The sequence below is a fragment of the Herpailurus yagouaroundi genome, unplaced genomic scaffold (genome assembly GCF_014898765.1).
Source record: "Herpailurus yagouaroundi ecotype Mexico unplaced genomic scaffold, PumYag 161, whole genome shotgun sequence".
Classification (NCBI taxonomy): Eukaryota; Metazoa; Chordata; class Mammalia; order Carnivora; family Felidae; genus Herpailurus; species Herpailurus yagouaroundi.
In genome coordinates this window covers 4,104,001-4,130,681 of record NW_024412402.1, presented here as the reverse complement: position 1 = coordinate 4,130,681, position 26,681 = coordinate 4,104,001, and the positions used below count along the sequence as shown (strand labels likewise).

Here is a 26,681-nt window from a genome sequence, read left to right as displayed (position 1 = left end):
GGCCAAAGGAGTAAGTCAGAGGTTTCTGAACCTAGACTGGAAAAGGCCTCGCATGTTTTTGTTTGTTCTTTTGCTTCTCTGCCACGGTCTGAGAGGAACCTGGCTCAAATATCCCACTGGTCCATGTACATCCCAAAGAAGATGACCCATGGAACAAAGCTGCGTCAGTCAATCAACAGACCTGAGAAGCAGACCTCCCCGGTAGAGCCGTCAGGGCCAAGCCTAGATCAGTTAGCCCCCGCCCCCCACCCCCACAGCTACCCTGCTGATGTGTGAGCAGTAATAAATGTTGCAGATCACTTTGCTATATTGTTGCAGCAAATACCAGCCATTACACCAGGTAATGCAGAGCCCTGCCAACTGGGGAAGGCTGGCTGGCTCACTTGCAAGAATTTTTCTTGGTGAAATTATCTTGGTCCAGGGTCCTATCCTTAGATTGACAAGCCCAAACACAATCTAACAGAGGATATATATATATATACACACTTATATACATACATGTATATATATTACCCATATATATACATACACACACACACACACACACACACATTGAGAAATATTATCGTCAAGCAAACCGATCTTGGCATTAGTGTGTTGAGAACATACTCTACCTCCAGGCAAGAGATTTCTCAGCGAGCATGGAATCACAACAAAGGGAGTTATATGATTTGAAAGTTTAGGCTTTGACAGCTTGCAATGTCCAACTTTACAAGAGATACATGTCTATCTGGCAGACAAATCTATCAATCACCCTGATGGGTACCTTTTATTCTTGACAGTGCTGAGATGGGATTGCCAATCGGTCATTTTCTAAATTTCCCTTTTCTAGGCCTGACTACCTTCCTTGGTTCAAAACATTTTTTCTCCAAAGAGTGTTGTGGCAGAAACAACTAGTTGTCCACCAGTATCCATTTGCCACTTCTTTTAGTGAGAGTCCTAAATATTAACGAGGCAGATGGTCCCCCACTTAAAGACCATTTCCCAGTCTCCCTTGGCGTTTGGCGTGTCCCTGTGATTGAGTTCTGACCAGTGGGTCAGCCACTCTTCTGTGGGTGCTGTTGGGTGGGAGTCGCCTCTGATGGGGGTCATGTCCATTAGTGGCAGGTGGGGGCCAAGAGCGAAGTGAATGGTGGTCCTTAATAGAGCAGGGAGCTTCGGCTGAGCACAGAGCACAGCGTACAACCCTAAGACTGCCAGTTAGGCAACACAGAAGGGACGAATCAAATACCTAACCCTCTCTTTTCCAGTATGTGCCTTTGAAAGTGAGGGAGGTTGGCAATGGGATTACGTGCATGTGTATTAGATCTCTCAATGTTAAGCCAGCTATTTACAGAACTAGACATAATTAATTTCTGACTTCGGACATGTTCCAGAAACTGAGTAAACTAAATTTTTGAAAATGGATTTTATTTTTATTTATATGTATTTTTTACAGCAAGAAGACTTTAAGGTTTTCAGGAAGGCCCTTTCATCCCCATGTCCTTATGGTTTTTACTAATGGTCTCAAGCTGGGGCATGTGAAGCCCCTGTTTCTTGTTTATCTGATATTCATAATACAGAATCAAATCTGGCAGTTCTGGATATACCCTTCAGATGAGAACAAGATACATAGGAGTTAGAGAAGTGTAAGATGGGAGAGATGATCATGTAATGCCAAACACAGTAGGAGCCACCAAGTAAAACAGACACAAGCTTTCAATAACTGGTAACATCCCTAGAAGCCTGCGCATTTAACTTTTATTTCTTTGTCTATCTTAACAAGGTGATCCGAATGATCCTGACTTAAGAGAAGGTTGTTTCAAATGTAAAGATCTACGTGAGCCATCCTCTCCCATTTGTCCATCAAGTTAGTCCAAGGCTTTGACCTCCTGTTGGTCTTCCTTGTCTGCCTCTGGTATCACTTTCCTGTGGGCAGTAACATGAATCAGTTTTAATACACAGAACTCTGTAGTTGTAAACACAATGTAGCATGGAAACGCTTTTCGAAGTTTCCCCAGTAACTGTCTTGGATTCTGGGGATGCATTAGATTTTGCAACCAAGTATCAATGTGCAAGTGGGAGGAGGGGTCATTATGCAGTGAGGTGGGATTTGAAGGGCTTGGGAGAAGACTGCCCACCCTAAATATATTTTGCTCACCTGAGAGTGACACTTCTGAGATTTCATCATTGATTATTGATTTCTTTGGATTACCCATTGCTTCTTCTAGTCAGACCTCTTTTGAGATGCAAATATTTCTGGGGTGGGCAATAAACATATTGATACTAAAACCTTACCAGGCACACACTTTCTAGTTCTTTCTGCCCGAAGAGGACCTAGATTATCATCAGATCTGTTGCAGGAGCATAGTGAAGGTGTATCTGTGTGTGCGGGGGGGGGGGGCCCCAGGCGGGGCGGACACGAAAGGATGGAGGGAGGAGGAAGAGGGCAAATTTAAGTACCTTACGATTGTATCTAAAATAGTTCAAAAATTTTAAAATGTTTACAATGTGCACTATAAAAGCATCACCTTCTAAATTAGCTAATACTGAACTACATGCTCTTTTTGAGCTACAGTTTTTTGTTAACAAATATTTTCTGAATTCCCACATGCAGCCAGTGTGTCAGGCACTTTGGGTGGCCCAGTTTCTCACTGAGCTTACAATGCAGTGGCAGACAAGCCCACAGTACGTGAAAAGTTAAATAACTTAGGAGTTAATGAGTTGAGTTGATTATAAAACAGGGGTGCAAAGTAGCGTGTGGTTATTAGCCACAAGAATGGTACAGACAGTGGCTGCAGAAGCAGCTCAGGAAAGTAAGATCCCCGCGAACAGAATGACATTTAAGGCCCCAGGGCTGAGGAGGGAAAATGGGTAAGCTCAAATACAAAAGGAGTTAGGCAGGCATGTAAAGCATTATCTACTCAAGCCTGAAATGATTTTGTAGGCGAATCAACATGGGTGGTAGCAGGAATGTTCTGAGCATTCCTGTAAAAATATGCACAGAAACCTGAAGCGCCCAGACCCATGAGCCCATGCTAGTTAAGTACCAGTCTTCACCCATTATTTGAATCAGATAAATGAATCTTCCCCTCGGACTAGTTTTGCTTCACCCTTAGAAGCTAATTCAAATCATCTGGCTAAAAAGTAAGACATTAAGTTGCTGAGTGTTATGTGGACAACAAAGCCAGGTGATTAAATGATCTTTTCATTTCTTTCAGAACTTAAAAAAAAAAAAAAAAAAAAACTAGTGTGGACATATTTATTTTTATTTATTTATTTATTTATTAAAAAAATTTAAAATGTTTTTATTTATTTTTGAGACAGAGCATGAGCAGGGGAGGGGCAGAGAGAGAGGGAGACACAAACTCTGAAGCAGGCTCCAGACTCTGAGCTGTCAGCACAGAGCCTGACACGGGGCTCAAACTCATGGACTATGAGATCATGACCTGAGCTGAAGTTGGACACTTAACCGACTAAGCCACCCAGGCGCCCCTAGATATATTTATCTTTAAAAGAGAATTCCTTTGATAATATTAAAGGGAGTTAGCCTCAATACCAGTAGGATAAGAACCAAAATTCTATTACTCTCTGTTCTTCCTTGAATACAGTATGCAAATAAATATTTATAAAATTAATGTTGAATTAGCCACATTAGTTTTCAGTCATAATAACAAAAAATGTAGAGTTTTTTTTTAAATAGGGCTTCTTTTTTTAAATAGGGTGTTTCCTTTAAACTCTTCGGGACCAAGTGTCTCCTCCTGCTCTAACATGATTGCAGGGATAAGGCTATTAACCCCTCACCGTGAGGCTAAAGCCCCCACTACATGAACCTAGGTTTCGCATCCTTAGATGTGGCTTTGGTGGGATCGGAGCTGGTAATCGAAAAGACCCGCTGAGTTGTTAAAGATGACAGGGCTGGACGTGGGGAAGGGAGTGGGGAGCTGAGAGGGCGTGGTGGCAGGTGGGTACCGTAGCCCGGAATGAGAAAGGAGGGGAAGGGAATGTGTACAGAGATTCAGGCTTCATTGTTGTCCTGTTTGCACCACTTCATGCTGGCATATTGCCCAGATACGCAAGTGGGCACACAGGCTTTAAAGTGGAGGGGGAGAAGGTTTATTCAAGGCCCCGTAAATACAGTGGGTGGGTTTTTAGAAGATTTGAGGGCAGGGGGCAAAGGGAGTATGAAAAAAGAAGTGCTTCTCTATGGGAGGAATCTAGAAAGGTAAGAATATTTTTGACAGAAGTAAACTTACTTTGCTTTGTGTCCTTTGGCCTTTGGCTTGTAAGGAAGGGATACCAGCTCTTTCTGAAAACAACAACAAAACAGAACTCAGAAAGGAAAATTTTTAATTCTTGCGCTGACTGAAATTTCCTTACTTGAAAAAAAAAAATCTGAGGGAGAATTACCATGGAGTTTACACAGACTAGCTTCTTAAATCTGGAGACTGTGAGGTTAGAAATGTTCCAGATTAAGAGAGTTAGGGTTCATTCACGAGAGCAGGTGTTTGTACATCCGTAAGTTTAGGGGGTGCTCTTACTGTTTTCCTATTTTTATTATGTTTCTCTTCATTTAGCATTTGTTTTGGTATGATCTAAGCAAGACCGATCACTGGAAAACAAAGATCAGCACTGCGGGGGCCCATGGGAATATCCTATAGCCTTATAATGCGTGATGGCAGACCCACTGACCACATCACCTTGCTTCTATGCCAGCAGACCTGCGTTCTCTGGAGATGGCAAAACTACCTGATGTCTATATCCTGCCCTCACTCCAGTAGATAGAAGGCTCTGGGCCATGAGTATCTACATATCTGGGGACAATCTATAAACCTCTGGGGATGTGCCATAATTCGCCCCTCCAGATCAATGTATCCGAGAGCCTATCGATCTCACCGAGATCCTTTCTTCTCTTTGTTTTCTTAAGAGTTGGAGAATCTCATCTCTCCTTTTAGCCTGTTTAAAGGAAAAAAAAAAAAAGTGAGTGAGTCTTTGACTCAATAATAAAGGTTTTGTCTGTGAAGGGTGGATATCATTGCATTTGCCTTCCGGTGTTCTTTGGAAGAATTTAAAAGTATTTAATTTCCATGGTAGATTTATACTTTTCATGTGTAACACAGTTTATTCCAGAAGATGCTACTTTACAAAATAATATGATTTTCATACTAAATGGAAGGGGTTTTTTTTGTGCCCATCTAATAATCTAATGATAACCTTTATTAAGACTCTGCTACACAAACTATGCTGAGAACTTCATGTACATAATGCCATTATTTTCTTGTAATAACCCAGAAGTTCGTCACTACTGTTACCCCACTTGATAAAGGAGGTAACAAGGTTTAGTAAGGTTCAATAACTTACCCAAGCCACGAAATGGCAGATCTGGAGTCAGTCCCAGCTCTATTTGACAACAAAGCCCAAGCTCTCGTCCACCCCACTAAATTGCCATCAAATGGTAGTAAGCCGCAAGATCAGCAAACTCAGACAGCAGGCCACAACCTAAGTCTGTGACAAGACGGCTCTCAGCAGTGCGCACATGGAATGGAGCCTCAGTCTCATCTCTCCTCTGCCTTAGATACTGAGACAAGGACACCCTCAGGTAAGTCTTCCTATGTCTTAAAACACTAATTTGGTGCAGGCATGAAGATTTATCAACATATAGACTATATAAAAAGGGGCAAGTATGGGTACAAAATTTCTTTCATAAAATCCAGTTATGTTCAGTCTTGGAGACAGCCAGGGAGAACATTGCATCTAGAGTATTTGAGAACGAAAGAAGAACCTGAAAATCAGACAAATAGAATTTGTAGCTTTGAGTGGCCAAATAAAATGAAAGCAGCTCTGTTCAGATCAAGGCTACAACCAGGAAGTAACTGGGAACAGACACAGATTTGTCATAGCCAGGTAAAAACTCGGAAGTCACCCATCCATCCGAATTGACTGAACACTGCACTCTTTTCCTAGGGCTGGGATAACGAAGCACCATGAACCGGCTGACTTAGAACAACAGATATTTATCGTCTCACAATTCTGGAGGCTGTCTCGCAATTCTGTCAAAAATCAAGGGGCTGGTGGGGCCAAGCTCCCTCTGAGACGTGTAGGGGATCCCCCTGGCCTCTGGCCAGCCTCTGGTAGCTGCTGGCCATCTGTGGCGCTCCTTGCTTGCAGTTCTAGACCTCCAATCTCTGCCTTCGTAGGCATGTTGCTTTCTCGCTGTGTATCTCTGTCTTCACGTCTTAGAAGGACACTTATAAGGCCCACTTTACTCCGGTAATAACTTACCTTAACTAATTTCATCTACAGCGACTCTATTTCCAAATAATTTCACATTCTGAAGAATACTGGGGGTTAGGACTCGAACATATCTGTTTTTCAGGGGAGACGCGTTTCCATCCGTGACGAGCACCTGTGATGTAACATCACTGTGCTAGGGGCTGAACAGCACAATTCCTGCTTGCAAGGTAATTGCAGACAATACTTTCAACTGTGCCATGAAGGCGTTTGTATAGGCTGCAATCAAGAGACCTGACAAGGGACCCTTAATTCAGACTCTGGGGGTGTGTGTCTCTAGGGGAGACTCAAAGATGTCCCAGAGGCGACAAGCTTGTTCCTCCAAGTGGTGGTCACCAGAAAGCAACAGACACAGGATGGGGATGAAAGCTTTTGAGGCGGAGGAAGCTGGGTGTGCCAAGCCCTGGAGGCTGCTGCATTGCTAAGCAGTAGTTCTTCAGGACGAGTCTTCGGCCCGGACCCCGCGGGCAGGCGAAGCTACAACCGTGGGGTGAGCTCCATAGAGACTGGAGGAAAGGAGCCCAGGGGGCAGGAGAAATCAGCAGCTGGGCCAGGTCCACCTGTGCCTTGGCTTTGCCTCGTTTTGCTCCCGGCATGAGAATCTTGCCTCTTATAAGCCTATGAAGTTCTTATTTGGGGACAGGATTTCTACCTTTCACTTGAATTTTAGGTCTCACATAACATCACGGTTATTGAAAGAAAACTAATTCAGGATACTTGCAAAAATGAAGCTGAATTTCATAACACCTGTCAAACTTGCTAGGGACTGGATAAAATAATGTCTGTAGATAAGGACCGGGGATGTTTTTAATGTAGGTGTTCAGTGTTGGTTTCTTCTCCAACTTTCCCATTACACGTGTGCTCAACGGGAATCAATGGCTCCCGTACTGTGATTACACAGCACTTTGTACCTTTATTAAGGTATGGATCTTACTTTCCTTGTTTTATCTCATAGTTGCTACCATGACTCTTTCAGGGTATTATCCTTCTTTTTATCCTTCTTTAGAGCCTAGCGGTGCCTTGCAGATGATACTCCATGAGGTTTTGTTACGCTGAATTGATTGAGTCACAACATGTAAATGAAACTATTGCTCTAATACACAATTATTGGCCTAAGGGGGAAATTTAAAAAAAAAAAAAAGAAGAGGAAGAAAAAGAAAAATGTTTTAGAAAGTGAAATTAAACAATGGATAGTTCTGAAGATTCTTTATGGACAAAACTACATGATTATTTTGTGTGTAACTATGGGGTAGCCAAGGCAAGTTGTATTGACATAATGCTTCTCACGTACAGACACATATTTAGTTACAAGATCTAAAATGATAGTAAAATTAAAAATTCACCTGTCTTAAAAAGAGAGATGCGTTTATTCTATGATCAGTCCAGACCAAGTGCATATTCGTGGTAGGAGAGTCACTGGCTCTGGAGTTTGGCCAGCACTGAGGCACCAGCACCATGGTGTACAGTGTGCTCTCATGGAATATGTAACATCACCCAGGGCTTTAATTATAGAATTTTTATTTTTTAAGTGAGGGACGGAGCAAGTTGGCTGGGCTGGTCAGCTGGGCACCTGCTAGGGGTCCCCTACCTCACTCATATGGTGGCTCCCAGCACCCCCTTCCTTGAATCCCTGCTCACCTCATCCCCTGGCCCTGCCTTTCTTGGTAAAAAAAAAAAAAAATAACTCAAATAGATTTTATGTTAAAAAAGAAATTGATTTGTCCTTTTATTTCAGGTCCTTTTTTTACTATAATGGATTTTAGTGCCTGATCAGTTTTATAATATAATGCACCAGAAACAGAGCTTTCAGATATGATTTGATTTCTGCTTTCTGGATGTGCTTCCTGGGAATGAATAAGAAAAAACTACCGCAGGCAACTGTGTCATCAGAACAAAAACAGTGCCAACTATTCTAAAAAATCTCTGCCTTGATAATTAAACAAATTCAGCGGTAAGAGAAAATCTCTACAATTTAACCTACTAGTAGGTATAAATAATTTACTTGTTAATTTCATAACAACAAAAGACTAATCATTTCTACGCACAGTGTTCTGGTTGTATTCATTAATGGGATAAGAAATTTTAGCCATATGATTTATTAGTTCTTCAAATAATAATATAGGGAGATCAGAATTTAAATTTAAATATTAAAAAAAAATTTTTTTTAACGTTTATTTATTTTTGAGACAGAGAGAGACAGAGCATGAACGGGGGAGGGTCAGAGAGAGGGAGACACAGAATCTGAAACAGGCTCCAGGCTCTGAGCTGTCAGCACAGAGCCCGACGCGGGGCTCGAACTCACGGACCACGAGATCATGACCTGAGCCGAAGTCGGCCGCTTAACCGACTGAGCCACCCAGGCGCCCCTAAATTTAAATATTTTAACATAGTATTTTCTTCTATATTTATACATTTAATTTATATACTATTCTTAAAAAAATAAATTATGGACTAAAACTTGGTTCCAGGAAACTAGGATAGTTAATATCTCATAGATGGTTAATACATTTTGGTGTCACTTCAAGAATTAAAGGGCTTAGTTTTCTCTTTTTGGCTTTTCAGAGCCAAACAACATGGGCGGCTCCACAGACTATGGAGTCAAACACTTGGGTTGGAATCTCAGTTCTGCTGTATGATTAATGGCAAGTAGTACCTTCAATAGCCCTCCCTGTTCTTCCTTTCTTCCCTCTGACAGTAATCACTAACCCACAGGTTAGAGGTTTGTGATCCTGGGCAAAACCAAGAGCCACTTTCTGAGTCTTGGATTTCTCATTTCCAAGCAAGGTTGTTGTGAAAACTGGAGATCATACAAACTGCTCTACCGAATGCATGGCATATGGTAAACATTTAATAAGCGGTAGTCATTATTATTGTTATTATTACTCTTATTAGAGAAAAATTTTCTTCCAATGCTTTCAAAATGTGGAAAAGTGGGAAAAAGAGGATGGATTGCCCATCCTCTGTGGACAGGAGGATACTGATGATTCCATCTCTGGCCTATGGGTGAGCTGCTGGATAGAGTTGAATGGAAGAAAGGGAAGATGAGGAGGGTTAGTGAAGAGATTATTTGCCCTTAATTATGCAGTGCAAATTCCTCTGCCCACAAATTTCCAGTGCATTATAAACTTTCTCCCTAGTTAATCTTCAGTTATACAAGAAACTCTTAATAAATACTAGTCTTTGAAAGAAAGGTCCTTTCTTCTCAAGACCTGGTTCTCATATGAACAATCCATTTCTTCTTTGGATTCTGATTGAAATTTTTTGACTGAAACATTCATCAGAAATAGCATACGTGTGTAATTCTCTGATTACTTATCTACATTACCAAAAGAATATAGATGACCACAGCATAAGCTGAACTACTGAATTTAATCTTAAAATGATTTTAGAAGATTACTGAATTGATTTCAAAACCAATTCTTTGCCTAGTTGCCTGGCAACCATCCCAATACTTAGAGAATCTAGAAACTCTTGGAACCAGTAGGGTATAGTAGTTAAGCACCTTGGTTCCATTGACAGATAGACCTGGGTTCCAACTGCCTTTGCTAGATTTTAGCTGTGTGACTTTGAAAAAGTCACTTACATGTTTCAGCCTAAGCTTCTTCATCTATAAAATAGGGGTAATTGTGGTAATTCTCGGAGTTGTTCTGAGGATTACATAAGGAGGTGAATAAAGGATTTACAGCATATGTGCTTTCTTTAGTTCCCAAAATATTATATTATACAATGATTTTCCTTTCCTTCTGAAAGGAAAAAAAAAACATGAAGAAAAGAGCCTAAAAAAATACTGGAGTAAATATATTAATTTACATGGAAATTTAAATTTTTTACAAATTCTTTCCATTGAATATAAATGCAATATATACTCATGGTCCAAACATCAGAAAATGAAAAAAAGTACATAAAAATAATATTTGAACATATCCATTGCTGGATCTAAAATCTTAATATAAGTTTAGAATTTTAAAACATGTAGAAAGTTTCAGGAGAACCTTAAAGGAGCTCCAAAATAAGCAATCTAAGGACTTAAAAAATTATGCATCAAAGGGAGAAAGGCAGCCAGAGCAGCATTGGGGTAACTTAATGACCACAGTAGAAAAAGCATGCTCAGCAATGGCACGAAGGTAACAGGCCAAGTAAAAATAAACGGAGACGGGGAAATAGGAATGAGCTGAAAGATGCTTAAAGATGATGATAAGCCTGTCTTTCCTGGGGCAAGATGCGTGTTTTGGGGGAAGAGGAGTATAAAGCGTAGGATAGTTGAATGGCATCCTATTGAGGAACTTGACATAAAGACAGCTCTGGTTAAGCTTGGTTTAGTAGAAAATGGGAACTATGTTTCTGACCACAATATAATTTAGAAAATAAAAAGAGATATCTTAAGAATATTTCAAACATTTGGAAATTAAAAAGTATACTTCTAGATGTGATACACACACACACACACACACACACACACACACACACTGGAATATTAGTGATCAAAAAGAATGAAATCTTGCCATTCGCAACAACGTGGATGGAACTAGAGTATATTATGCTAAGCGAAATAAACGAGTCAGAGAAAGATGCAGATCATATGATTTCACTCATATGTAGAATTTAAGAAACAAAACAGATGAACATAGGGGAAAGGAAGGAAAAATAAAATAAAAACAGTTTTGTATTTTTTTTTTTTTTTAGTTTATTTGAGACAGAGAGAGAAAGAGAGGCCGAGAAAGAGGGAGAGAGAGAATCCTAAGCAGGCTGTGCACTGTCAGTGCAGAGCCCAACATGGGGTTCAAACCCACGAACTGTGAGATCATGACCTGCGCTGAGATCAAGAGTAGGACACTTAACCTACCGAGCCACCCAGGTGCCCCACAAACCATAAGAGACTCTTAAATACAGAGAACAAACTGAGGGTAGCTGGAGAGGAGGTGGGTGGGGGGATGGGCTAAATGGGGGATGGGCATTGAGGAGGCCACTTGTTGTGATGAGCACTCAGTGTTGTATGTATGTGATGAATCACCAGGTTCTCCTCCTGAAACCAATATTACACTGTATGTTAACTAACTTGAATTTAAATAAATAATTTTTTTTAAAAAGCATATTTCTAAATAATTCTTGGGACAAATTAGAAATCAAAATAGAAATTTAGAAATACTTAAAATGGAATAATAATGAAAATACTATCCAGCTTGTGAGGTGAAGCAAAAATAGTATTTTGAGGGATATTTATAGTTGTGCTTATGTTAGAAAAGACATAAAATGGACAATTAAGAAACAAACTGAAAAGAGAAGGAAGGTAGAAAGAAAATAAGAACAAACCCAAAATTGAAGGAAGAAGTGACACAAATCAATAGTAAGGTAGAAGCCAAAAATATGATGGAGAATAGTAAAGCCAAATGTTGGTTTTTGGAAAAAGACTATTAAAATAGATAATCTTTTGGAAAAACCATTGAGAAAATTATACAAATGATTACAAATGAAAAGAAGCAATAACTAGAGCTACAGCAGAGATTAAAAAGATGACTAAAGGGGAGCCTGGGTGGCTCAGTCAGTTGAGCGTCCAACTTCAGCTCAGGTCATGATCTCACAGCTCGTGAGTTCGAGCCCCGCGTCGGTCTCTGTGCTGACAGCTCAGAGCCTGGAGCCTGCTTCGGATTCTGTGTCTCCCCCACTCTCTGCCCCTCCCCTGCTCCCACTCTGTCTCTCTTGCTCTCAAAAATAAATAAGCATAAACAAATTTTTAAAAATGATGAAAAAACACTATGAATCCTTTACACCAAGAAATTTGCAAATGTAGACGAAATGGACAATTTCCTAGGAAAAAAAACAAAAACTTAGCAAACAGATCCAAGAAATAACAAACAGTCTCATCCATCTAAAACACAAAAACAAAATAAACAAGCAAACCAAACCTATACTACTCACTCAGTTTAGGGTCATATTTGTAATTTAAATTTTAATGATGACGACTGTAACGTTGGTCACCATTTAGCTCATCAGTCGGGTTTGCCTTGGCTTGAGTTGGGTCTAACTGTCGTTGCTATTTACCACCTCTAGTAGCGTGTTGGCCTCACCTAGTTAGCTTCTATACTAGAGTCTTTTTCTAGGTTTCCAAGAACTATTGCAAAGGGTCTGTATAGCTGAAAATATTCCTGTCCCAGTGGATTTTTGATAGGGTTCTGGTCGAGAACCACTGATCCAGACCTTCACCATGATGTTCACCTCTTAATCTATACTTGCATAGAGAGGCGGTATTTACCTGCAAGGGTTAACTAACTTTGGCCACACGTTTTTGGTGAACTTTCCATAGTTGATATTTCCAAACTTATTTCCAGTGACAATTTTTTTTTCAGGTGGTACATAAAATAGGATTATGGGGAAACATTATGAGAGAGTCTCCTTAACAGTATGGGCAAGCCAATCTTGATTGTGTCTTTTAATCGGGACACGGGTACCTGGGGGACGGCGCCTTTCGTCATCTACTCATCATGTCTGGATGACAATCTACATCATTTGATAATCTATATCATCACCCTTTTACCCTGTTAGTCAAAGCATCTCATTTAATCCTAAAGCTTGGTTTATACCTGGCTGTACTCTAACCTTTCAATTAGGGGTTAAAAGAAAATAGAAAGGGAGAGCAGAGAAGATAAAACAGACTTTCACTGAGTCACCGCTGGATGACAGGCCTTGTGCAAGGAATTACTCATTAAACCCTCATAACACAGTGAAATGGATATTATTATTATTATTACTGCTTTACAGCTAGAAAGAACTCAACCACATTAAAAATTAACCACTTTTCTTGGGGTCACGTAACTAACTAGTAACTGGCAGGACCAAGGATTCAAGTTCATTCCCAACACTGTTTGTTTGACTCCATATCCTCTGCTTCTTTTGCTACAGTACTTCGAACACATCCTGGAGATTTTGGAACACTTACACACACACACACACACACACACACACACACATTTGTGACAGATGGTTTCTTCATTCAGTCTTCATTTTGAAAATGAAGAATTAATTCAGATTAACCATGGTGAATAAGACAAATGTAGTCTGCTCTCAGAAAAACTTTATATTCTAGTAGAAAATGGGAATACACAGAGTGGGGAGCTAACCCAGCTTGAGGTCAGCTTTGATCAAAGTTATTTATTTATTTAAAAAAAAAATTTTTTTTTCAACGTTTATTTATTTTTGGGACAGAGAGAGACAGAGCATGAACGGGGGAGGGGCAGAGAGAGAGGGAGACACAGAATCGGAAACAGGCTCCAGGCTCTGAGCCATCAGCCCAGAGCCTGACGTGGGGCTCGAACTCACGGACCGCGAGATGGTGACCTGGCTGAAGTCGGACGCTTAACCGACTGCGCCACCCAGGCGCCCCAAAGTTATTTATTTTATGTTACCATGTAGCACTTTGCAAAAAGTGGTTGAAGGGCAACGAATAGTTGAATTACAGTACTACTTTTAAACTGATGAGCTAAGATCCTATTTAATATAAATATAAATATATTTTTATAATATATTATAAAAATAATATACATTCATGATAGGATTTTTGATTAAAAGTTAACTATTAAATGGGAATCACACTCCAAATTTGTAATATTCAGCCAAGGCTCTATAGTTTAACACAAGTTAAGGACATCAGCTGATCTTTTTTCTTGAGACTCCTAAATTTAACTTTTAATTCTATGTCTATGATTGGGAGTCCAACAGGAGCACTAGGGAATTCTAGTTCTTGTTCTACAGATGCAATCCTCAGTAGGTTCCGTGTCTCTTCCACGTGCCATGCCAACTTGAGGAAGGTGCAAATTACCAGTGGCTTTAGGTACAACTAGGTATGGGTAAAAAGTCTCACACCTCGGCTGATTCCAAAAGGCGGTATGTAACTGCTAGCATGTTGATTTTGATAACAGAATGCTTCAACTATGAATTTACTCTATAAATTTACTACCATCCCCTGTGCCTATGAATTGAACTCTGCTCTGTAGATTCTATGATTTCTGTATAGTAAATTTATACCTGCTATGTAGTAAGATACTGAACTGTTGGACCTCAAATGATCTACTATGTACTTTCAAAGACAGCGTGAATAATCAAGGAAAAGGCTTTCTCCAGTCTGAATTTTAGGAGGCAAACCCACCAGCAGTAATCCACGAGAGTGGATGGAGGATGTCAGAGGGCTATTAACTGGAGGAAGAACGCTGACTGGCAGGAAAAAGATGCATATCTAAGCACCTTTCCATACCTCCTGGAAATTGCTTGATCCTGGCTCAGTTCCAAGCTCTGACATATATAATTTTCATTTAAAAAATGACAGCTTACTAAAATGAGAAAAACATATCAGTCATTACATAAGAGACAGTCAATACACAGTTTTTCTTAAATGTAGATTCCAATAAAATATTAACTTCTCTATTGTGAAGAATAAAAAGAAATCTATTTTCTTGGTTCTGTTACACATATTTTAATGCAAATCAGTACTAATTATCTGCAGAGCATAGCTCTTGTTTTAAAACATTCACGCAAAACAAACGCACGAAAGTACAAGTGATTTTTAAAACTGCTTAATGTTGCTTTCAAAGGCACTTATTTTTTTAAAAAAGCAATAAGTGAGATTTGAATTTTAATGTTGGGGAAAATAGGAGCACAAAATGAACATTGCATTTTAAAACTCACTAGAGCATAGATGTATTAAGGGTACTTCTACATGTGATTGAATTATAGACTATTGATGGCTCAGTCTGCGATAATTATTAAGGCTTGTCTTCAGCAAACAAGTAACTACTGAGTCTCTAAGGTTTTCATCATATTGATGCGTATAGATAAGGTGAGTGTGTTCATAGCGCTGGCCTCCTCTTGCAGGAGTGTCTTTCCTGTCCTGCCCATTAGGCTGCAAGAAGGAGGGGGTGGGGGACTTCCCACTCGATGGCTCTCCAATCTCATCCCTGGCCCTTAACTTCCCTGAGTTTCAGGCCTGGCAACTCCACCTGCTTCTCTCAAAGGCACCCCACACTTGTACAGTCTAAGCTGAATTCTCAACCCCTCCCCACTCCAACAAAACAAAACACCAACGCAACACCTGAACTTCATCTATCCAATGCCCCTTGTTTCAGAGAACGGCACCTTTTGTGCAATCCAGAGACCTCGGAGTTATCTTCGATAACTTGTTCAGTCTCACATTTCCTATCAGTATAGGACTTAAGTCTTGGTTATTTTGCTTCCTAAATCTCTCCCAAACCTACTTTTCCTAATCCAAGTTTACCATCACCTCCCAGCTGGATGATAGCAATGGCTTCCACTCTGGTTCGCCCACTTCCGCTCTGGCCACTTCCAATCCATTCTCAGTTCTGTCATATGTATTCTAATGGAAACCATTCTCTGTATTATAGTCAGTCTCCTGACTTTTCCAAACAAATCCAATATTATCATCCCCCCCGATGTAAAACCCTTCAGTGGCTTCTTATTGTTCTTACGGTGGCCTAAGCTTTGCATTGCTGGCCATTCAGCTTCTGAAATGCCCTATGCCTTTCGAAGCAAAGGGTCTTTGCAAAGCTGCTTCTGCTGTCTGCAATGCTCCCCCCCAGAGTTCCCAACACCCCTGCTTCTGGCCTAATGAATGCCCACTCTTCCTTCAAATCTCCGGTTAGTCTTTGCAGAAATCCTTCCTGTTCCCTTGATTGGGTCAACTCTGCCCTATTCAGTGTCGGCCCAACATCATGTAGAACTCTTTCACAAATATTGCTCTCCCTGATTAGACTGCAACTTTCATATAAGGATAGAATTTGTATCTTTACAACATGTTGGTGACTCCACCACTGGACTCCAGTGCCCAGCACAGTGCCAGGAACACAGAGGTACTCAAAAAATATTTGTTGAGTGAATCTTGCCCAGTTCTTCCAAAACAGATTCTCCTAAGTTTTGTCCTCATAATTCATTGTGCTGTATGGCTTTGCTTGCCTCTTCTTGCCTGAGCTTGGCCTTGCCTCTTCAGCTATGACTGTTGACTTGCTTACATCTTTTTTTAAGGCTACCAAGTTTTCGGCGGCTTTGGGCGAACATTACGTAAAGTTCAGCTTGGCCCCATCTGACTTACATTTCAGTATAGAGCCTCACCTGTATGGGGTGGGCCCTACACAATGTTGAATTCAACCTCGCGTTACAGGCGAGTGTCTGTACCCATACCAACATTTACATTATGTCTGCTGGAAGCATTATGGTCATAAACTCCAAGGAATGCAAAGATAATACATAAAACATGATAAGCATCATTAAAAACTATCTTTTTTCTTTCTGTTTTTAGTTATTCAGTGCTCTAAAAATGTATCCTTTATAATAAAAGTTTCAAGACTTAGATATACTGTCCTAAATAATAGCTAAGTTTTCTCTAAGTTACTGAATTAAGGTAACTATGAAAATATGTCTTTTTTCCTCGAAAAGTTATTTAAGTGTTTATCTCTATAATAGAACAACTGTTTGTAGGTTGATTTTTTTAAATGGTTTTTATTTATTTTGAGAGAAAGGTGGGGGGAGGGGAGGAGCAGAGAGAGAGAGAGAGAGAGAGAGAGAGAGAGGGAGAGAGAGAGAATCCTAAGCAGGCTCCACATTGCCAGTGCAGAGCCCAACGTGGGGTTCAATCTAACCAACCATGAGATCATGACCTGAGTGGAAATCAAGAGTCAGACACTTAACAAACTGAGCCACCCAGGCACCCCTGTAAATTGATTTCTGAACATTTTTTGACTTGGCTAAAAAAAATTACCATTGGTTAGGGCCCCTGGGTGGCTCAGCGGTTGAGTGTCAAGTTCGGTTTCAGCTCAGGTTCTTGATCTCACGGTTTGTGGGATCAAACCCCAAGTCAGGCTCCACATGTCAATGTGGGATTCTGCTTGGGATTCTCCCTCCATCTCTGTTTGCCCCTTGCCTGCTCTCACGCAGTGCACACACATGCTAATAAATAAACTTAGAAAAATGCCATATGTCAATTTGTTTATCTTGTATACCGATGGCTTTAGTTTTCTGGGTATGGCAGCGGGGAATAACACAAATGTTTAACGTTGTGATTGCTGGGGAGGAGGGTTTATGCTTCTAGGACTCTGCTTTCTTGTTTATAGCCAAGGCTTTCTCTTGTATCAGAGTTCTAGTATATGGAATATTGTCTTCTCTCTGTGTTCAATTTCTTTCTTGTTTCCTTGTCTAGTACCCCAGATACTCCAGGACAGTGGTCCTGCCTTATTTTCTGCTCTTGACCCCGTATTCTAATTCCATTTCCATCTGTTGCCTTTTCCTGGTATCACTTCCTTTGGAAACATACAATGCTCATCTACTGTGACTTTGTCCTATCAACTGTATTTCCACTATTGCCTTGTCAATTATTTTAAAACCTACATAATCCCATTGTGTTTCATCCTACACTCAATAGTTTCATTTAGTCATGTTTCACAAGCAGATAATTAGTATGGGTTCTTGACCAGGTGTATCTTAGGGGTTAAAATGTTTTTATTCTGTTCCTAAGGTGAATGTATATAGAAGACAAAGTACGTAAATCTTAGGGAAGAAAGAAGAAAAGATTCGGGACATGTCCCTGTTGAACTCTGGGGCTGTGTCTGTATCAGGCAATGAATTCGTGTAAATGATTGCAAATCTCGTCTATCTGATCCCTTTTCCTCCAAGTATGTTTTCACGGACTGTAGAAGTTGCAAAGAAGATTAACAGGGGAACCTCATCTGTCAGCTGAAAATGTTTCCCAAGTCTGAATAATGTTTGAAAACAAAGTGTTTCTATAGATGATATAAAAGAGTAATTCATACATATTTATGTAATCTTTTCATTATCATTTGCTACCAAAATATTTGCTTGTTACTGTGAATGCACAGTCTATTTTTATGATTCTTTCACTTGAATTCTTTGACAAATTAGGAACAACAGGAATTTAAATGACTAAGTATCTTTTGTTGGTGAAGGAGAAACCTACCATTTCCTAAGGTTCTATGGAGGAAAAGGAACTTCGTTAATAGTACATTAGAGCAGGATAGCAAAACTAAAAAAGTGCTCGATAACACTGTTACTGAGAAAATTTAGGTGTGTCTGGGTAGCCAATTCTGATCAATTTGACAGCAAAGAGGATTTTTTTTTAATGTGAGCATCATGGTAAGGACACTGAGAAAATTTCCTACATCTTTGATTTGGATCTATGAAACTGATAAGCATCCCTTTTATTACTTTGAAGTATAGGATAGTATTTAAGATATATATACAGGATGTAGGATAATGGAGAATGCCGTTAAGGTTTTCCACTTTCATGCTGTTTCATAATTCAGTGAATAAAAGTATTGTGAAGCTTCTTAGATTCTTCTCCTAAGAATGTTCTCATGGCATGATTTGCTTCCGGTTCATGGAAATGCCATATATATGCAAGCTCACTTTTGAGGAAGACTTACACTATGGTCAGTCTTGGCTGCATAGGTTATGTGAGAGGATGGACTAAAACCCCATTCCCTATAAAGAGTATATCTGGGATGTTGTTCTGTAGATGAATAATTTCCTTGTAGAAATCTTCAGTTTATACATACTCATGTGAGAACTCTGATTTCAGATGGACATTTCCAATAAGGCATCTATTTACATGACTTAAAATACTGTTCTGATCTCTTCTTCCTTCTCCCAGCAAATGAATTATTTATAATTCTTTTCATAAAGAGATAATCAGCTAAAGAGCTTTCTTAAAGGTGGCAAAACTAAAAAGCAAATTAGTTTTATGACTTCAAAAAATTAGCTGACTATTCATTTATTATAATGTTTGCAGACTACTTTAGAACTCTCAAAGGAAGAATAATGGTCCAGTATAGTGCTATAAGGTTTCCTTTATGGACAGAGTAAGCCATTTAATCTTGACAGACTCAACTGTTTTTGATTTTCTGCCATGGATATCCATCAAAGAAACAGTAGTTGTGATTAATAGCATTTTGACCACTAACCAAAAGCATTTATAATGTATACCTGGAGAATATTCCAAAATGGAGGATAACGTTACAGTTTTTAAAAAGTTCAACAACCAAAAAATCAATATCAGTCGGTAGAAAAAGCTTTTATAAAGGTACTTTTAAGATATATGGAAATGAAATTTTTAGATTTTTCATTAATTTTAAGGAACAGCAGAAGAAAAAACCTTTCAGAGAATTGATGGGAAATACTTTCCCCCTATTTTAACATGAAAATCACACTAGGTATTTACTTATCAATGTATATGTTCAATATATGTAGAAGATTCTCTGAAATTAAACAGATCATTGTAAAATTTTTATTAGCTAAAAAGGACCACCCACTGCCACTTTTTTTTCTGTCATCAAGCTAAAATTTCTAGAACGGTGATGGCAGCAACACGAATGGGGCACAACAGACTTAGAAAAATGGTAGAATCCAAAAACTGACTCTATGTTTTCATAATTACACGGAGTCACAAAAATTTCTCCCACCACATAGAGACCCATGAGATAAAGGCAAAACTGAGAATAGAAGTGATGTGCTAACATACTCCTAAAGCCAACTTGCAAACAGATTAGCTTTGGGGAGTATTCTTGCAAAAATTATCAGCCTAGAAAAATTTGCCAGATGGATATACGTGGAAAAGGCTAAACAAACTGGAAACATCATTGTATAGACCATATGTTCACTCATTAATTCACTCACTTATGCATTTATTTATTCAATCAACAAATATGTATTGTGTTTCAATAACCAGAAAGGCATCGGGCTTAAGCACTATGAAATGACCTCTATTCTCACAGAGGAGAGGAGGATTCACATTTGTCGAAGGCAAACTACGGCCAGGTGCGTCACATGACTTGTATCAGTGTATGAAGTGGCCATCTTTATTATTCCTCTTTTTCTATCTAAGGAAGCTGAGCCTCACGGTTACATAGGTTGTTCTAGGTCATGCAAATAGTAAGTGGCAAAGTTGGACTTCCAAACTGGCTTTGTTTCTGAAGTCCACTACACCATGGTGCCTGTAATCTGGCAGGGAAGACGGGAACACACACAAAGGCCCATAGCACGGATCAGAGACTGTGATAAACGCCGTGAGAAAGATGTACGTGCCTTGCCATAGGAGCATGCGGGGGGAAGCCGTTCATTCTTCTAGCGTCTAGGTCGCCTCTCCCGGCACAGAGAAGCTGGCACTTGAGCTAGGTTCTTGGAGGTAAATGGGGAAGAGCATTTCAGGTAGAGACACCAAAGCGCATTGCAGGTTGAAGAAACAGCTTACAGTCTCACGGGGCTGGAAACAGTGTTTCTCACACACGTTTTATTGACACTACAGTTTTGAATTCTAACTTATTTGGGAGCAGAGCCGAACGGTGCCATGGCCAAAATCATTATCACACAAATGAGTCTCACGGACTTTGAAATGAGGATACAGGCTTTGAATCTAGGCTCTGCCACTTACCACTTGTGGGAACCAGAAGATCACTTCAGCCTTGTTGCATTAAATGGGAATCATCGTCATGAGACTATTGTAAGGCAAATAGGAGCTGATACAAGGGAACTGCTCAGCTTAGTTTCTAGCACATGGTATATACTCACTAAATTGGCCGTTATGGACACTACATCACAGTAGTATCTGAAATATACCGCAGGATTCCTTTGCCTTTTGTACCAGGGCACTGTCTGAACAGCATTCTACTATGCTGCACTGACTAAGCTCTTCAATGTACTCACAAGGCATAGCTTCAGTGACATTCTATTTCTTTCCTGCGGGCTTGCTGTTTTGTTGGGCCTCTTCTGCTCTCAACAAATAGAATCTTCTTTACCGCATTGCACACCTACTTGAGCTGATGTCCCACTGGCAGATATCACAGAATAATCTGTCTATTTAGGCTCCGCAAAAATTATTTTACCCACTCCCCACTTCGCTAGTACCTACGGGGAGGCTATGGAGTGTGCCCTAGCCTAGTGGTTGCGAACCAGTTGTGCAGTGCGGGCTACACTGGGGGTGGGGGAAGGCTCAGGGAGAAGGAGGAGAATGGTACAAGTCGGTCAGGTTATGGTCAGATCGAAAAGGAGCTTAACACACTGAAGGATTTGGTCTTCATCCTGCAGAAATGGAGAGCCAAGGAAAAAAAGGAAGTAGGTGGATGGACTGGGTCGTTCATCTCCCCACTCCCCACCCCCACTCCTATGTTGAAGCCTTAACCCCATGTGTAACTGTATTCTGAGAGAGGGCCTTTGGGGGGGGGGTAATTAAGGTTAGATGAGGTCATAAAGGTGGGGCCCTAATATGATTGGACTGGCGTCCTTGTAAGAAGAGGAAGAGACACCAGAGTTCTCTCCCTGTGCCATGTAAGGACCCGGTGAGAAGCTGGCCATCTACAGGCCAGGAGGAGAGGTTTCATCAGAAGCCAACTCTGATGGCACCTTCATCTCGGACTTTGAGCCTTCAGAACTTTGAGAAGATAAAATTATGTTGTTTAAGCCACCTAGTCTGTGCTCTTTTGTTACCCTAGCATGCTGATACAGAAGGAGAGAAGCGTAACTGGATTTGGGTTTTAGGAAGACAACCGGTGTGCTGTGGAGGACTGCTCTGCATATTCTTTGGTCAAATCGATATATTCTTTGAAACTCAGCTCCTTTGGGGAGATTTCTTGATTCCTTAAGCTTCATTTTGATGCCTTTCAATGTGTTCCCACAGTGTTATGTGCATACAACTATCATGATGATGTATCATAATTCTTGTCTTTAGTTGGCTGTCTCTACCACCAGACTGCACACTCCTTTAGATCACAGACCACATCTTTCTCTGTATTCCCAGCATCTGGTATGGTACTTGGCACTTGGTACTTCTCAATAAATATCTGTAGCATTAAGTAATTAATGTGGAAGAACCCGAGGCAAGGAAACCAGTTCTAAGACTACTGATATAATAGTCCATTAGCAGGGGTGCCTGGGTGGCTCAGTCAGTTAAGCGTCTGACTTCAGTTCAGGTCATCATCTGGTGGTTCGTGGGTTCAAGCCCCACATCAGGCTCTGTCCTGACAGCTCAGAGTCTGGATCCTGCTTTGGATTCTGTGCCGCCCTCTCCCTCTGTCCCAGCCCCACTTGTGCTGTCTCCGTCTCTTGAAAATGAATAAACATTAAAAAAAAAAAATTCATCAGCAGAACATGCAACTGTAACTCACATCATCTTAATTGTTTGGCAAAAGGTGATAAAAATTGACAATAGTTTGTCTTTAATCTTTTGTTTTTCATATCTTCCAAAAATGAAATTAAAAAGTATTGAGGAAGTTGACTTGAATGATTTTTACCTCACTAAAAATTAGGTTCCATCCCACCCATTAAGTCCTGGTATAAATACACAGTACCTAATAGCCTCAAGAAAGAAGAAAATGCTGACTATTTATAATCACCTCATTTGTTTGGAAGAATCACCAAAAATCTATACAGTGAATTAATGTAATCAGCAAACTGAAATGCATTATTCTGTAATCTATGTAGAATTCCCGATAAGTCTTTCAGAGTTTGCCAGTACACCAATGATTAAAGATATTAGGCCCAAACCAATCTTCTATCTTTGCTTTTATAGTGCAGCAGCAGTTACAGGAATGGAATTTATCCATTAACCAAACAAAATGTTCCTATAAATCACCATATTAATTGAGGAGTTAAAGTCTGTGCCTGTGCCATTTAAGCAAAGGAGGGATGTTGCCAAAAAGAGATATGCTCAGTGGATTTGACTGTGCTAATGTGTTCAATTTCACCCTTTGGTCGCTGTGCTTCTAGATGACAGACTCATCCCTCTGATCATTTAATTCTGACCTATTAAGATAGCCATTTCTATTAGATTTTTCCAGTTCTTACAACGTTCTTAGAACACCGTATATGGTTTGGGGATTTATTGGAGGGCAAATGTGTGAAGCCATTTCCCCCCATTTCGCTCTGATTCTGTGGGCTTTTGCAGAGACTGAGAATAGCCAACACTTAATAGAAGTTTTTAATCTTTAATTATAATTCTAACAAAGGTTCTCTAACTGCTCAAGCTGACATACAAGAAGTAGAAAATTTTTACATACATGTGTTTAGAAAAGAATAACTATATATATATATAATTTTTTGAACGTTTTTTAATTTATTTTTGAGAGACAGCATGAGCAGGGAAGGGGCAGAGAGAGAGAGGGAGACCCAGAATGTGAGGCAGGCTCCAGGCTCCGAGCTGTCAGCACAGAGCCTGACGTGGGGCTCGAACTCACAAACGGCGAGATCATGACCTGAGCTGAAGTTGGGCACTTAACCGACTGAGCCACCCAGGTGACTCAAATGACTAGGCTTATTTAGAAAATAATAATGAATTTCTAATGAAAATCAGATGACCTTGAAATATTGGCCTACCTTTTGGAGATACTTTTCTTTGTCCTCAGATTGCTGAGTCTTTAGGGTTTCAGCAGTGATGTCTGGACTCTCTAAAGGAAACAAAGTCAAATTCAACCTGAAATAATTTTATCCTGATTTTATAATAAGGTTGATATGAAACTGGATAAATATTAAAAGGTAATAGAGCGGGAAGGTAGACACAAATATGTACTGTCTTGAAACTTTATAAAGCAGATTCATAAATAATCGCAGACTGAATAATTGGCTATGGCCAAAGGGAACCTCTAATCTCTTTAGAAGGTAAGACAAGAGTCCAGAGACAAGAGAAGGTCTCTGAAGAGAACACATTTGCAGTATCAGAGTTTCCAATTTCTATATTCCTATTCAATGTGGTAGGGAATTTAGACATTCTCCTCTGGGTAGATAGGGTGGTCTCTGAGACAGAGCTTTGGTATGCAATTCAGAAAGTTATGCCAAAGTGTAAAGTCATCTCCTTATACCTAGTACCTAGTTTCTGAAGAATCTAGGAATCAGGATGTTGAAATGCATAAAACTTGGTACTTAATGTTTTTTCCAGCGAAAAAAGGCTGGAAGTAAATTTTCTCTAAAAAATACGGAGGGGAAGTAAAGCAATTATTGGAAAGATGACGGCATGAAAGGTATTTAAGCTCTCTAGACCTATAAAAATTGCATAATAGCAGTTTGCATATCTGCTTACTAATGTCTTACACGTCTGGGAACTTGGCTCCCAATATTGATTCTGCTTTCAACTTTCTCGGAGGCTTTCCTGTGTGAGCTTGATTACGTAAACACCCCATTCAGTCAGCATGTAACGTTCCCCCAGATTATTCTCTACCGTTTAGCCAAAGAGCTGCCATAACTCAAGAGATACTTTCAGATGTGATGTTAGGTATAATAAATACACAAGTGGTGCTTTTGAGGAAGGAGTGCTGAGAAGTTTGAAAAGCTGTGGGTATAGGGTTTTAGACATGTGAAACGAAAGATTCTTATTTTAGAATTCGGTTCTGCAGTTACTTCTGGGAGGAGCTCTGCAATCCTCCAGGTTGGTGATGATGACAGGAGGCATCCACTCACCGGTTGCACCGCCCCTGGAGGCCCTGGCCACCGGCAGACGCTGACTGCTACCTCTGGACAGCACCAACTGAGATTCGTTGGTGGGATACATCGACGCGGCCACCCAGAACTGCTTGGCCAAGTTGGAGTCCTGTTCTGAAGATCCCGTGAACACCAGTAATCCCTGAGGGCAAATTTCAACGGACTCCTTTAGGCCAGGGCGACCTCTGCCGGCGGGCTTTGTTTCCATGGCAACTCAGGACGCTTCTCCAAGCTCCCTCGGCTTCTTTCCCAGCCCCGCCTTGTAGAGAACGGTCAGATTGGCAACAACCACGCCAGAAGTCCTTATTTTTCCTGGATAGGTGTGGGGGTGCAGCGCCTGCACATGGGCTATCCGAAAGCCCACGTCTTCAGGGCCACAGGCTTTGGGGTCGGTCCAAGCCTTGCGAGTCCAGACAGCAGAGTCAAAACATCAAGTTGGGGGCGTTTCTTGTCCTGTTGGGAGTCAGTGGGGCAACACTTCAACGCTCTCACGTCCCCAGTCAGACTTCGACCCACCTCCCACCCAGCTCCCTCTCCCCCAAATATATCTAGATATCTAAATAAAGCTTTCAATTTCTTTGCTCTGCCACCCGAACCCACCCGCTCCTTCCACACCAGATTGCCACAGCTCAGCATGCCCTATGTGGACATTAGTTGGAGAATCCAACAGGGAGGCTAACATCCTAGCCTAGGGGAGCCCAGAGGTCCAAACGGGGCGATAAGCACCTAGGTGTAAAATTTTTGTTAAAGAGTCCCCTCCGCCCTATCCTTTCAGGGAAGTCTAATGGAAGAATCTGAATTTAGATCCTAAGTGCATTTACTCATCAGTCCGGCTAAAAGCTGTGTGCTCTGCAAGAGTCTTAAACGATTACTTAAAAGAAGGGGCTATGGCTCATGGGTGGACTCGGTCCAAAGAAACTGTGAAAAATGTTCATGTATTCTTAGAAAAAAAAACCATTATGAAGTGTGAGCGAATCACTTTCCTGGGAGATTTCGTTAATCTAGGAACAATTTCACTATTTCGGCCAACAGCAAAGTTGTGATTACCATGGCAGGAATTGACATGGATGGCCTACAGCCAACTCAGGAAAGGAAAGGGGACACCTGGTAATAACCACAACTTACAACTTGATGGCACTTTTTAATCTTTCAAAAATTTTCATACAGCCTCACAGAAAGATAGTTTCAAAAGTTGATGATCACAAGTCTATACAATGGCAATAGATCAACTAAGCAAAAAATTATATTCCCCAATATATCTAAAATTTTGGGGGGTTAAGCACCTCAAGGAAGTTGAAAAATTATAAAAACATATATATATATAATACATTGTATATTTAGCAGCTAAAATACTGATTTCTCTCTTGGCTAAGCTATTCATAGCCAATGGGGAGTATCTGGGTATTCCAGCCCCCCTCCCCCACCCCAAACACACTGATGTGCATAGGCAGCTCATTTGGACGATTAACAAATCTTTTTACCTGGCCGTGTGGTTAGTGATTGGTACTATTAGCAATCAGCTAACTACACTGCCTAGTAACTAGACTCACAGAGGGGGTAAAAAAAATTTCACTTCCATCACACACTGCAGACCAAGTTGGTGCCCCAAACGTGGTGATAGGCAAATCATGGTTTCAGTTGTAGCTCCCTTTAGTTGGTGGGTTGGTGAAAATGATCTTACTTCATGAAAAAAAAAAAAAAAAAAAAAAAAAAGGCACAACGGATCACATCATACAGCATTAAACGTCAAGTTCAGGGCTCGTCCCCTGAGTCTAGAAGTCATTATAGCTTACATTAATGCCATTCAACTGTCCAGATGTCGCCCTGCTTGCAGGAGATGGCCCACTCTCTCAGTGACTCCCCGGGGTAGCTCACAGTTTAACTGCACAGAGCAGCGGCCGCCCCCCTGGGGTGCAGGCCTGTGGGGGGGGGGGGGG

At 40.5% G+C, this 26,681-nt stretch overlaps 1 protein-coding gene across 6 annotated transcripts in view; it reads right to left on the bottom strand.

The window, feature by feature from the left end:
- Positions 1–1,709: 1,709 nt before the first annotated feature.
- HOATZ (HOATZ cilia and flagella associated protein) overlaps positions 1,710–26,681 on the bottom strand; it is a 27,873-nt gene continuing 2,901 nt past the window's right edge. For 2 of the 6 annotated variants that reach the window (XM_040482940.1, XM_040482938.1), the window contains exons 2-7: positions 24,724–25,197; positions 23,647–23,717; positions 15,533–15,631; positions 4,876–4,935; positions 4,236–4,288; positions 1,710–1,908 (exon numbers count right to left, since the gene is read on the bottom strand). In XM_040482940.1, the coding sequence (XP_040338874.1) occupies positions 1,851–1,908; positions 4,236–4,288; positions 4,876–4,935; positions 15,533–15,631; positions 23,647–23,717; positions 24,724–24,952 (570 nt within the window). In that variant the 5' untranslated portion in view covers positions 24,953–25,197 and the 3' untranslated portion in view covers positions 1,710–1,850. Of the gene's footprint in view, positions 1,909–2,140; positions 2,239–4,235; positions 4,289–4,875; positions 4,936–15,532; positions 15,632–23,646; positions 23,718–24,723; positions 25,198–26,537; positions 26,658–26,681 lie in introns of those variants that run through there. The other 4 variants (XR_005792853.1, XM_040482939.1, XM_040482941.1 and 1 more) reach the window with 4 other exon arrangements.